The sequence below is a fragment of the Haematobia irritans genome, chromosome 5 (assembly GCF_050003625.1).
Source record: "Haematobia irritans isolate KBUSLIRL chromosome 5, ASM5000362v1, whole genome shotgun sequence".
Lineage (NCBI taxonomy): Eukaryota > Metazoa > Arthropoda > Insecta > Diptera > Muscidae > Haematobia > Haematobia irritans.
Genome location: NC_134401.1, coordinates 24,538,850 through 24,552,878, shown reverse-complemented (window position 1 = coordinate 24,552,878; position 14,029 = coordinate 24,538,850). Strand labels below are relative to the sequence as shown.

The 14,029-nt window shown below is 32.6% G+C and overlaps 2 protein-coding genes across 3 annotated transcripts in view; one reads left to right on the top strand and one right to left on the bottom strand.

Moving 5' to 3' along the window:
* Positions 1 to 14,029, top strand: part of mwh (multiple wing hairs) — a 446,956-nt gene that overhangs the window by 172,249 nt on the left and 260,678 nt on the right. The window lies entirely within an intron of this gene.
* Positions 1,792 to 8,500, bottom strand: LOC142237515 (uncharacterized). Its single transcript, XM_075308873.1, has 3 exons — positions 8,273 to 8,500; positions 8,057 to 8,203; positions 1,792 to 2,621 (listed from the first exon to the last, which is right to left on the bottom strand). The coding sequence occupies exons 1-3, from the start codon at positions 8,457 to 8,459 to the stop codon at positions 1,876 to 1,878; spliced, it is 1,080 nt and encodes a 359-aa protein (XP_075164988.1). The 5' UTR covers positions 8,460 to 8,500; the 3' UTR covers positions 1,792 to 1,875.

The following is a 14,029-nucleotide window of genomic DNA, read 5'->3' as shown; positions in this document are numbered from 1 at the left end:
GCAAAAGTCCATGTCGATTCGTAATTATTTGTAGACTTACCTATACATAACTTTTTTGTCTAATATATACCACGTATGGATTAAATCACAATTTAGAAAATGATGTTAAGAAGTTTTAAGATACCACAACCCAAGTAATTCGATCGTGGATGACAGTCTTTCGTAGAAGTTTCTACGCAATCCATGGTGGAGGGTACATAAGATTCGGCCTTGCCGAACTTACGGCCGTATATACTTTTTTTCTACAATATCTTTTTTTTAATTTTTGATCCCATATCCCTATGAAAATACGGATATGATCGGAGCCTTAATATAAAATCGAACTAGTGCATCCAAAAATATATGGTAGTAGGCTTCGCAGATGGCCAGAATTCGCTTGGAGTCTTTGTCTGTCAGATTTTGTACCATTTATTCGATCTCATCACTAACAAAAACAAACCATCAATGTCTTTTTAATCATCAGCTATCACCTAAGTAGTAAATGTAAAAAACAAATACTCAAATATCTAATTTTATATCAAATTCACGTTTTTCTGTGAAATGTATTTGGACAAATTATAATAATTAATTCACGATTAGTGTCCAATTCTAGTCTGCATTCCCAGCCAAAATTTCTATGTGTGATTTTATATCATCGCTACCATAGACTCTTAAGTGACACTATAACAATAGCCAATTGTGATGGGAAATATTCAAAAAAAATGATTTGATGTGTAATTCGGTGTCATTATGGGAGAAAATTTCAGAGGCTCCAATATATTTAGGAATTTTCCAGTCTCTAGATAATAACGACTTCTGTGTCTTACGTGGTGTTTATTCGAATTTACCAAAAGAAATACCAAGTGACTATTTTCGAAAATGTGACTGTTTTTACTTGTCCAGAAAAATGCTGGAATGTACGACTCAAAGTCCCGTATTTCGGTAGCCATCATCTGGCAACCCTGTATGGTAGTTGTGAGCACTGTTTCCTTTTCAAATCATAGTGTTATCCAGAGGACAATTGTGACGCCCGAAACTATGCCAACGCAAATTTTACGTAGTGGGTTAACGGGGTTATCCCATTAACTGTTAATTTCAAGGATTGATTTTCAATGGTATGGAGATAAAATTATAGTTAGCTTCAAAACTTCTTGCCGAAAAGTTGTAAAATTCATTTTATTGACATTTCTTAACCCTTTCACTACCGAAATAAATCTAATGTTAAAAACTTGTACTAACAGCATGTAGAAAAAAATGTAATTTTGGGACCTACCTCAATTAGTTCAAGAGCTATATAAGTTTGTTCCCAAATAGGGGTAATAGGGGTGGCATTTTGTCTAAAATTAGTCTGTAACCTTTTATTGCAAGTGACACTTTTTGTGCCACTATTTGGAAATTCCGATGGACATTCTAACGATGGGCAGAATGAAAGAGAGATATATACGAGGGGGGTCCGATAGGTTATGGTCATTTGAATTCTTAGATGCAGTACAAAGAATTGACCAATCTTCAAGATTGTTAGATAAGTTTTGGTTAGGTATAGTGGAATCACTTTATTTTAGGCCCACTCAGACCATTCAGTCCCCTGTGATACCACAGGTGGTGAGTCGTACTCGATGCTATATTTAGTTAATGACAAGGAAACTCTTTTGGTATGCAAGGCGGTCATACTAACAATTGCACCATGGTAAGAACGTCTAATTCTTTGGTAATAAGATTTTTTACTGGGATTTTTTACTTGTATATTCAATTAAAATAATAAATACTAAATGTAACTTCTAGATCATTAAAACAAATAAAAAACATTAATAGTTTTTGTTTATAATCAATATATTTTATATTTCATTTATCGATTTTCAGATATTAATTTTGTCAGCTACAAGAACGTTTAGTTTTTTATATTTGAGTGTTACCAGAACCCTCGGATTGTTGCAGTTGTTCCAATAAAGCAAAAAATGATTCAACAGCTTCACCTTTAGGTCCATTTGAACCAACATAAATGTCTCTCTCAGCGTAATTTCCAAATTCATTGTTGTTATAGATACGGTAGTCAACTCTGGTGGGCTGTTGCTGCTGTTGAGATCTAAGCAATTCCAAGAGCTCAAATAGGGATGAGAAATCAGTTGGAGTTTGTACGATGGTAGATGGGTCTAAAATATCATCGAAAGCTTGAATGTCTACGGCGCCCGGGGCTGGAGTTGTGGCTGGTACTTGTGGTTGTTCCTCTACTTGTGGAACTTGTGCCTCTGGTTGTTGTGTGGTGAAAGGATTAGTGGAAGTAGGGGGTAAAGTAGTAGGTGGTAAAGTGGTAGGGGGCAAAGTGGTAGGTTGTACAGTAGTAGGTGGTAAAGTGGTTGGTGGTAAAGTAGTAGGTGGGAAAGTGGTTGGTGGTAAAGTAGTAGGTGGTAAAGTAGTAGGGGGTAAAGTAGTAGGTGGTAAAGTAGTAGGTGGTAAAGTAGTAGGTGGTAAAGTAGTAGGGGCTAAAGTGGTAGGGGGTAAAGTAGTAGGGGGAGCAGTAGTAGTGGCAGTTGTTGTGGTAGGAGTAGTTGTACTAGGCATAGTGGTTGTAGTAGGAGTAGTGGTGGTGGGAGTAGTTGTTGTAGCATCATTGGAACAAGGACCAGACGAAATTTGTACCCAATCTAGAAAATATAAATTCAAGTATTTTGTTAAAACGATCATCATAATAAGAAACAACAACAACAAAATTATCTACAATATTCTAAGTTCAGATCAATTATTTTTTGTGGAGAAAATTCATTGTTCACAGAAAAATATATCTTTTGTCTTCAATCACGAAATTAATTAATAAATTTTTAATTGAAATTATTTCAATCACATAAATGATAGCATCAATCACCAATGTCAATTTAAAAAATTAATTGATCCAATTAAAAATGTAATCGATAGTATTAATAATCTGTAATTTATTTTTTTTCAATTAAAAAATTAATGGAAAATTTTTGAGAATTCAATTGAAATTTTAATTGGAAAATTTTTGGTAATATTAGGTTAGGTTAGGTTAGGTGGCAGCCCGATGTATCAGGCTCACTTAGACTATTCAGTCCATTGTGATACCACATTGGTGAACTTCTCTCTTACACACAAAGAAAATTTCATTAAAATTGAGCCAACGAAACTATTTCATTGATATAATGAAATATTTTCATTAACACAATGAAAATATTCGTTAATAGTACGAAATGCTACGTTGATTAATAGAAAATTCATCATATTAACGAAAAATTTCATTGTATTAACGAATTTGTTCCATTGGCTCACTTTTAACGACACATTTCGTTAATGTAACGAATATTTTTCTATCAGTGTATCACTGAGTGCTGCCCGATTCCATGTTAAGCTCAATGACAAGATTCCATGTTAAGCTCAATGCCGAGTCCGAACGTCGTTCCACATTGCAGTGAAACCACTTAGAGAAGCTTTGAAACTCTCAGAAATGTCACCAGTATTACTGAGGTGGGATAATCCACCGCTGAAAAAGTTTTTGGTATTCGGTATGCGAAACAGAATCGAACCCACGACCTTGTGTATGCAAGGCGGACATGCTAACCATTGCACCACGGTGGCTCCCCTGGTAATATTTGTTTGTGTGTTCTTATGGAAATTGACATATCGAATAGACTTTTGCAAAATACAATCAAACAAATTTTATACGTAAACTACGTCACAATGTCTTCATGTTAGATACACAAAGAAGAAAAATTGTTACTCTTAAACCGAAGGTAACCGAAATTCGCATTTTATCTATAAAGCTATTGATTTTATAGAATATAAACACGATTTTATGCCAAATATAGGAATAATTGGTTCGAGAATTTGTGTTCGAGAAAATCTTTTTTTTTAACAAATCAACACGCCGAGAAGGAATTTTATCACCTCAAAACATGTTTCAAGAGATAAATGTTGTTGTTGGACAAAGAACATAAAACATTTTTGTCGCCAGAATACCACTTTAGTGGCAAACGTGCCATTTTTTTCGAGCAGTGGTGCTTTTGTGTTACTAAATAACTTTTTACACTTTTGTGCCACCTTTTTATTATAATGTGTCACATTTTCATTACATGCACAGAAAAAAATGTCACGAACATGTTTCCAATTAAAATCTTAATTGAGTTTTAGACAAGTATATACGGCCGTAAGTTCGGCCAGGCCGAAGATTATGTACCCTCCATTATGGATTGCGTAGAAACTTCTACTGAAGCCGATGGCAAGGTATCTTAAAACTTCCTAACACCGTAATATATACCACATAGTCCATACGTGGTATATATTAAACTAAAAAAGGCCGATTAAATGCGTATATAATTAAGTTTAAAGTTTCTATAGAAATAAAATTTTGACAACATTTTCTATAGAAGTAAAATTTTGACAAAATTTTGACAAAATTTTCTATAAATAAAATTTTGACAAAATTTTCTATAGAAATAAAATTTTGACAAAATTTTCTATAGAAATAACATTTTGACAATGTTTTCTATAAAAATAAAATTTTGGTAGATTATTTTTGTGGCTCGAGTGGCAACCATGATTATGAACCAATTTTTGTGTGATTGGGGATCGGCTGTATATAACTATAGACCGATATGGACCAATTTTGGCATGGTTATTAGCGGCCTTATACTAACACCACGTTGCAAATTTCAACCGGATCGGATGAATTTTGCTCCTCCAAGAGGCTCCGGAGATCAAATCTGGGGAGCGGTTTATATGGGGGCTATATATAATTATGGACCGATATGGACCAATTCTTGCGTGTTTGTTAGAGACCACATTATAACACCATGTTCCAAATTTCAACCGGATCGGATGAATTTTGCTCCTCCAAGAGGCTCCGGAGGACAAATCTGGGGATTGATTTATATGGGGGCTATATATAATTATGGACCGATATGGACCAATTCTTGCATGGTTGTTAGAGACCATACACTAACACCACGTACCAAATTTCAACCGGATCGGATGAATTTTGCTCCTCTAAGAGGCTCCGGAGGTCAAATCTGGGGATTGGTTTATATTGGGGCTATATATAATTATGGGTCGATGTGGACCAATTTTTGCATGGTCATTAGAGAACATATACCAACACCATATATCAAATTTCAGCCGGATCGGATGAAATTTGCTTCTCTTAGAGGCTCCGCAAGCCAAATCGGGGGATCGGTTTATATGGGGGCTATATATAATTATGGACCGATGTGAACCAATTTTTTCATGGTTGTTAGATACCATATACTAACACCATGTACCAAATTTCAGCCGGATCGGATGAAATATGCTTCTCTTAGAGGCTCCACAAGCCAAATCTGGGGATCGGTTTATATGGGGGCTATATATAATTATGGACCGATGTGAACCAATTTTTTCATGGTTGTTAGATACCATATACTAACACCATGTACCAAATTTCAACCGGATCGGATGAATTTTGCTCCTCCAAGAGGCTCCGGAGATCAAATCTGGCGAGCGGTTTATATGGGGGCTATATATAATTATGGACCGATATGGACCAATTCTTGCGTGTTTGTTAGAGACCACATTCTAACACCATGTTCCAAATTTCAACCGGATCGGATGAATTTTGCTCCTCCAAGAGGCTCCGGAGGACAAATCTGGGGATCGATTTATGTGGGGGCTATATATAATTATGGACCGATATGGACCAATTCTTGCATGGTTGTTAGAGACCATACACTTACACCACGTACCAAATTTCAATCGGATCGGATGAATTTTGCTCCTCTAAGAGGCTCCGGAGGTCAAATCTGGGGATCGGTTTATATGGGGGCTATATATAATTATAGGTCGATGTGGACCAATTTTTGCATGGTCATTAGAGAACATATGCCAACACCATGTACCAAATTTCAGCTGGATCGGATGAAATTTGCTTCTCTTAGAGCAATCGCAAGCCAAATTTGGGGGTCCGTTTATATGGGGGCTATACGTAAAAGTGGACCGATATGGACAAATTTTTGCATGGTTGTTAGAGACCATATACTAACACCATGTACCAAATTTCTGCCGGATCGGATGAAATTTGCTTCTCTTAGAGCAATCGCAAGCCAAATTTGGGGGTCCGTTCAAATGGGGGTTATACGTAAAAGTGGACCGATATGGACAAATTTTTTCATGGTTGTTAGATACCATATACTAACACCATGTACCAAATTTCAGCCGGATCGGATGAAACTTGCTTCTTTTAGAGCCATCGCAAGCCAAATTTGGGGGTCCGTTTATGTGGGGGCTATACGTAAAAGTGGACCGATATGCAATACCATCCGACCTACATCAATAACACCTACTTGTGCCAAGTTTCAAGTCGATAGCTTGTTTCGTTCGGAAGTTAGCGTGATTTCAACAGACGGACGGACGGACATGCTCAGATCGACTCAGAATTTCACCACGACGCAGAATATATATACTTTATGGGGTCTTAGAGCAATATTTCGATGTGTTACAAACGGAATGACAAAGTTAATATACCCCCATCCTATGGTGGAGGGTATAAAATATTCTTTTTAATTGATTCAAAAAAATTTTTAATTGAAACAAAAATCAATCACCCAAATTAATAGTATCAATTATTTTTTTAATCAGATCAAATATGTTTCTAATTGACTGCCAATTAACTTTTTATACCCTTCACCACAACTGTGGTACAGGGTATAATAAGTTTGTGCATTTGTATGTAACGCCAAGAAGGAGTAATCATAGACCAACCTTTTAGTATACGGATCGGCTTAGAATTAAATTCTGAGTCGATTTAGCGATGTCCGTCTGTCTGTCTGTCTGTCTGTTGATGTATTTTTGTGTGCAAAGTACAGCTCGCAGTTTTAGTCCGATTGTCCTAAAATTTGGTATAGGGTCCTGCTTCGGCTCAAAGACGATCCCTATTGATTTTGGAAAAAATCGGTTCAGATTTAGATATAGCTGCCATATATATTTTTCACCGATCTGGTCATAATTGGCGTGTATATCAACCGATCTTCCTCAAATTCCGTACATCCGAATATTTTATGAGTCTCTATAAACTTGCACAATATCAGCCAAATCGGTTCAGATTTAGATATAGCTCCCATATATAGCTTTCGCCCGATTTACACTCATTTGCCCACAGAGGCCAATTTTTTGCTCCGATTTAGTTGAAATTTTGCATAGGGAGTAGAATTAGCATTGTAACTATGCGTGCCAAATTTGGTTGAAATCGGTTCATATTTGGATATATCTCCCATATATAGCTTTCTCCCGATGTACACTCATATGACCACAGAGGCCTATTTTTAACTCCGATTTAGTTGAAATTTTGCACAGGGTGTAGAATTAGCATTGTAGCTATGCGTGCCAAATTTGGTTGACATCGGTTCAGATTTAGATATAGCTCCCATATATATGTTTTTCTGATTTTGACAAAAATGCTCAAAATACCAACAGTTTCCTTGTAAAATCGCCACTGCTTAGTCGAAATTTGTAAAATTGACTCTAATTTTCCTAAACTTCTAATACATATATATATCGATCGATAAATCATAAATAAACTATTGCGAAGTTTCCTTAAAATTGCTTCAGATTTAAATGTTTCCCATATTTTTTTACTAAAATTGTGTTCCACCCTAGTGCATTAGACAACTTAAATTTTGAGTCTATAAATTTTGTAAAAGTCTATTTAATTCTGTCCAAATCAAGTGATATTTAAATGTATGTATTTGGGACAAACCTTTATACATAGCACCCAACACATTTGACGGATGTGATATGGTATCGAAAATTTAGATCTACAAAGTGGTGCAGGGTATAATATAGTCGGCCCCGCCCGACTTTAGACTTTCCTTATTTGTTAATTGATATTATCATTTCTGTGATTGAAGTCATTTCAATTAAAAAATTAATTGGATCAATTAATTTCGTGATTGAATCAGAAAAAAAAATTGTGTATGCATTTATACTGCAATAATTTTTATACAAACTCTTCCCGAATTGTATTCTATTATCACAGTGGCCTTCTAGAATTTTTACAAAACTTTGATATAATGGTCATCTTCAATTTACGAGTACTTACTTGCTTGAGTTAGAAGTTTTTCCTTGGCCATGGCACATGTATTCTCAAAAGTCCTAGTTGTGGTTCCATCGCTAGCACATATGGGCTCATCAGCAGTACATTTCTTTTGAACATCGGGACAAGGACCATTGCAAAAGAATTTGATATCTATATATGGAGAGAATAATAAATCGTTAGATCCATTTTCTGCCACCTAAATGATAATGCGTTACTTACTATAATTGTATTTGGTAGCTTCAGCAAATTCTTGGAAATTGTAGAATGTCTTGAAAGCTCCATTCAAAACCCCACACAAAGGTTCATATGCCAATTGTGGTTGTGGAACCATCATGCCATAAGGATAATAAGGAGCATATCCAGCCACAGCTAAGGCAATGCAACAGAATAGTATAAAAGTTCTCATATTGTAAGACGAGTTTAATGCAAGCAATACACTAATGATGCCTATTTCCCAAATTCATTAGCTATTTATGAGAATAACAAATCCGATTTGGTCCAATTGCTATAGGTCATCCTATTACTTAATCATTTTTTTGTTTTCTTTTTTTTTACTAACAATAATTCATTAATACATAGCAAACAGCTAAATACTCTAAGCCGACATTTTTTTCTTTTGCTATTGCCTACGTGATCTTACGCCTACATAAAAGGGAAGTTCTATGAATATATAGAAAATGTTAAAATATGTAGACATAACCAACCAATCTTTTAAACAAAGAATTATTAATAATGAATTACCCTTATTATATTTTCTACTGAAAGAGATAAATGATAAAAGAGAAGAGAAAGATCATTTGCGATTTATATTTAAATCTGTAACAATATTGGGTACAAATTTGAAGTCCAAATTTGATCTGATTTTCCAAATTCACAAGCTTTAATTCATCCAGCAATATGCTGCCCTTGTCCCAAGTTTCATGAGGATCAGATAAGAATTACCCCCTCAATCTTATGATAGTTGGGCGGATAGACAAAAGATGTGCGATTCGGAATCGTTTGTTATATCAATTATGTGCCCTGGGATCAATAGTTTTGGTTCCCATTCACCATTCGAGATATTATACAGAGTGCCCTTTAGCGATTACTGAGAAATGGGTGAAGGAGAATAGTCTAGGTGCAAATCTTACATAGACAGAAATGCAAAATTCCCACGTTTGAAGATAAATTCGAAATGCACCAAACAACTTAGCCGAGACATAAACCAGCATATGCATGAAATATGCATTTAGTTTTTATACCCTCCACCAAAGGATGGGGGTATATTAACTTTGTCATTCCATTTGTAACACATCGAAATATTGTTCCAAGACCCACACAGAGTAACAGGTTAGCTGATAAGTCCCCGGTCTGACACATTGATGGCGTCGCTAGTATTAAATGCATATTATTTTTATATAGTACCAACGTTCAAATGATTCGTGTCAAAATTTGACGTCTGCAAGTCAATTAGTTTATGAGATAGAGCTTCTGTTGTGAAGCAACTTTTGTTATTGTGAAAAAAATGGAAAAAAAGGAATTTCGTGTTTTGATAAAATACAGTTTTCTGAAGGGGAAAAAATACGGTGGAAGCAAAAACTTGGCTTGATAATGATTTTCCGGACTCTGCCCCCGGAAAATCAACAATAATTGATTGGTATGAAAAATTCAAGCGTGGTGAAATGAGCACGGAGGACGCTGAACGCAGTGGACGCCCGAAAGAGGTGGTTACCGACGAAAACATCAAAAACAAATCCACAAAATGATTTTAAATGACCGTAAAATGAAGTTGATCGAGATAGCAGAGGCCTTAAAGATATCAAAGGAACGTGTTGGTCATATCATTCATCAATATTTGGATATGCGGAAGCTCTGTGCAAAATGGGTGAAGCGCGAGCTCACATTTGACCAAAAACAACAACATGTTGATGATTCTGAGCGGTATTTGCAGCTGTTAACTCGTAATACATGTGACAATGGATGAAACATGGCTCCATCACTACACTCCTGAGTCCAATCGACAGTCGGCTGAGTGGACAGCGACCGGTGAACTCCTCTCCGAAGCGTGGAAAGACTCAAAAGTCCGCTGGCAAAGTAATGGCCTCTGTTTTTTGGGATGCGCATGGAATCATTGTTATCGATTATCTTGAGAAGGGAAAAACCATCAACAGTGACTATAATATGACGTTATTGAAGCGTTTGTAGGTCGAAATCGCGGCAAAACGGCCCCTTATGAAGAAGAAAAAAATGTTGTGCCACCAAGACAACGCACCGTGCCACAAGTCATTGAGAACGATGGCAAAAATTCATGAATTGGGCTTCGAATTGCTTCCCCCACCCACCGTATTCTCCAGATCTGGCCCCAGCGACTTTTTCTTGTTCTCAGACCTCAAAAGGATGCTCGCAGGGAAAAAATTTGGCTGCAATGAAGAGGTGATTGCCGAAACTGAGGCCTATTTTGAGGCAAAACCGCAGGAGTACTACCAAAATGGTATCAAAAAATTGGAAGGTCGTTGTAATCGTTGTATCGCTCTTGAAGGGAACTATGTTGAGTAATATACACGAATTTTGACAAAGAAATGTGTTTTTCTTTGTTAGACCGGGGACTTATCAGCCAATCTGTTATATATGTATTCTGGGTCGTGGTTAAATTCTGAGTCGATCTAAGCATGTTCGTCCTTCTGTTGAAATCACGCTAACTTCCGACCGAAACAATGGTATAAAACCAACTTGAAACTTGGCATAAGTAGTTGTTATTGATGTAGGTCGGATGGTTTTGCAAATGGGCCATATGGGACCACTTTTACGTATAGCCCTCATATAAACCTACCCCAGATTTGGCTAGCGGAGCCTCTTAGATAAGCAAATTTCATGCGATCCCGTTGAAATTTAGTACGTGGTGTTAGGTTAGGGTCTCTAAAAACCATACAAAAATCATATCGGTCCATAGAAAATTTTATCAAAATTTAATTTTTATAGAAAATTTTGTCAAATTTTTATTTCTATGGAAAATTTTGTCAACATATCGGTCCATAGAAAATTTTATCAAGATTTTATTTTTATAGAAAATTTTGTCAAATTTTTATTTCTATAGAAAATTTTGTCAAAATTTTATTTCTATAGAGAATTTTGTCAAAATGTTATTTCTATAGAAAATTTTGTCAAAATGTTATTTCTATAGAAAATTTTGTCGAAATTTTATTTCTACTCAAAATTTTGTCAAAAAATTTTGTCTATGCGAAATTTTGTCAAAATTTTATTTCGATGGAAAATTTTGTCAAAATTTTATTTCTATGGAAAATTTTGTCAAAATTTTATTTCTATAGAAAATGTTGTCAAAATTTTATTTCTATAGAAAATGTTGTCAAAATTTTATATCTATAGAAAATTTTGTCAAAATTTTATTTCTATAGAAAATTTTGTCAAAATGTTATTTCTATCGAAAATTTTGACAATATTTTATTTCTATAGAAAATTTTGTCAAAATGTTATTTCTATAGAAAATGTTGTCAAAATCTTATTTCTATAGAAAATTTTGTCAAAATTTTATTTCTATAGAAAATTTTATCAAAATTTTATTTCTATAGAAAATTTAGTCAAAATTTTATTTCTATAGAAAATTTTGTCAAAATTTTATTTCTATAGAAAATTTTGTCAAAATTTTATTTCTGTAGAAAATGTTGTCAAAATTTTATTTCTATAGAAAATTTTGTCAAAATTTTATTTCTATAGAAAATTTTGTCAAAATGTTATTTCTATAGAAAATTTTGTCAAAATGTTATTTCTATAGAAAATTTTGTCCAAATTTTATTTCTATAGAAAATTTTGTCGAAATTTTATTTCTATAGAAAATTTTGTCAAAATGTAATTTCTATAGAAATTGTTGTCAAAATTTTATTTCTATAGAAAATTTTGTCAAAATGTTATTTCTATAGAAAATTTTATCAAAATTTTATTTCTATAGAAAATTTTGTCAAAATTTTATTTCTATAGAAAATGTTGTCAAAATTTTATTTCTATGGAAAATTTTGTCAAAATTTTATTTCTAAAGAAAATTTTGTCAAAATTTTATTTCTATAGAGAATTTTGTCAAAATGTTATTTCTAAAGAAAATTTTATCAAAATTTTATTTCTATAAAAAATTTAGTCAACATTTTATTGCTATAGAAAATTTTGTTAAAATTTTATTTCTATAGAAAATTTTGTCAAAATTTTATTTCTATAGAAAATTTTGTCAAAATTGTATTTCTATAGAAAATGTTGTCAAAATTTTATTTGTAAAGAAAATTTTGTCAAAATTTTATTTCTATAGAAAATTTTATCAACATTTTACTTCTATAGAAAATATAGTCAAAATTTTATTTCTATAGAAAATTTTGTCAAAATTTTATTTCTATGGAAAATTTTGTCAAAATGTAATTTCTATAGAAAATGTTGTCAAAATTGTATTTCTATAGAAAATTTTGTCAAAATTTTATTTCTATAGAAAATTTTGTCAAAATGTTATTTCTATCGAAAATTTTGACAATATTTTATTTCTATAGAAAATTTTGTCAAAATTTTATTTCTATAGAAAGTTTTGTCAAAATTTTATTTCTATAGAAAATTTTTTAAAAATTTTATTTCTATAGAAAATTTTATTAAAATTTTATTTCTATAGAAAATTTAGTCAAAATTTTATTTCTATGGAAAATTTTGTCAAAATTTTATTTCTATGGAAAATTTTGTCAAAATGTAATTTCTATAGAAAATGTTGTCAAAATTTTATTTCTATAGAAAATTTTCTCAAAATTTTATTTCTATAGAAAATTTATCAGAATTTTATTTCTATAGAAAATTTTGTCAAAATTTTATTTCTATAGAAAATTTTGTCAAAATGTTATTTCAATAGAAAATTTTGTCGAAATTTTATTTCTATAAAAAATTTTGTCAAAATTTTATTTCTATAGAAAATTTTGTCAAAATATTATTTCTATAGAAAATTTTGTCAAAATTTTATTTCTATAGAAAATTTTTGTCGAAATTTTATTTCTATAGAAAATTTTGTCGAAATTTTATTTCAATAAAAAATTTTGTCAAAATTTTATTTCTATGGAAAATTTTGTCAAAATGTAATTTCTATAGAAAATTTTGTCAAAATTTCATTTCTATAGAAAATTTTGTAAAATTTTTTTTTCTATGGAAAATTTTGTCAAAATGTAGTTTCTATAGAAAATGTTGTCAAAATTTTATTTCTATAGAAAATGTTGTCAAAATTTTATTTCCATAGAAAATTTTGTCAAAATTTTATTTCTATAGAAAATTTTGTCAAAATTTTATTTCTATAGACAATTTTGTCAAAATTTTATTTCTATAGAAAATTTTGTCAAACTGATTTATATACGTATTTAATATATTAAAAAAGAATATATACCCCGTATGGGCTAACTTACAATTTAGAAGACGGTGTTAAGAAGATTTAAGATACCTTGCCATCGGCAAGTGTTACTGCAACCCAATTAATTCGATTGTGGATGACAGTCTTTAGTAGAAGTTTCTGGTGGAGGGTACATAAGATGCAGCATGGCCGAAATTACGGCCTTGTATACTTGTTATACCTTAAATCACATAATGGTGAGGGTATAACAACTTTGATCTGCCAAAAACTGTGCCTACCGATCCACTCGGAATCACCTCCAGAGTCGATCTACCCCTTGGTGTCTGTCCTTCCGTCTATGTATTTGGTGTTCGCAGTATTACGGTCGCAATTTATAACCGATTTTGATGAAATTCGGTACAGAGTGTTCTTTTGACACAGCATACAAAAAAATTGTGTCTGATTCAATCACGAAATTAATTGATTCAAATAATTTTCTAATTAAAATGTCTTCAATCACCAAAATGATAGTATCAATGGCAATTTTAATTGGGAATACAAAAAAATATTTTATTAAAAAATTTATTGATTTGAAAATTTCAATCAATTTTTTAAGTGATTTAATTAAAAATTTTTTCTTG

What these genes read in the sequence shown, in the direction of transcription:
- LOC142237515 (XM_075308873.1), bottom strand. Translation starts at nt 8,459, where the DNA reads ATGAGAACTTTTATACTATTCTGTTGCATTGCCTTAGCTGTGGCTGGA. An exon ending in AGCTACCAAATACAATTATA is followed by an intron (nt 8,204 to 8,272) that starts GTAAGTAACGCA and finishes CTCCATATATAG; the next exon opens with ATATCAAATTCTTTTGCAAT. An exon ending in AAAACTTCTAACTCAAGCAA is followed by an intron (nt 2,622 to 8,056) that starts GTAAGTACTCGT and finishes TATATTTTCTAG; the next exon opens with ATTGGGTACAAATTTCGTCT.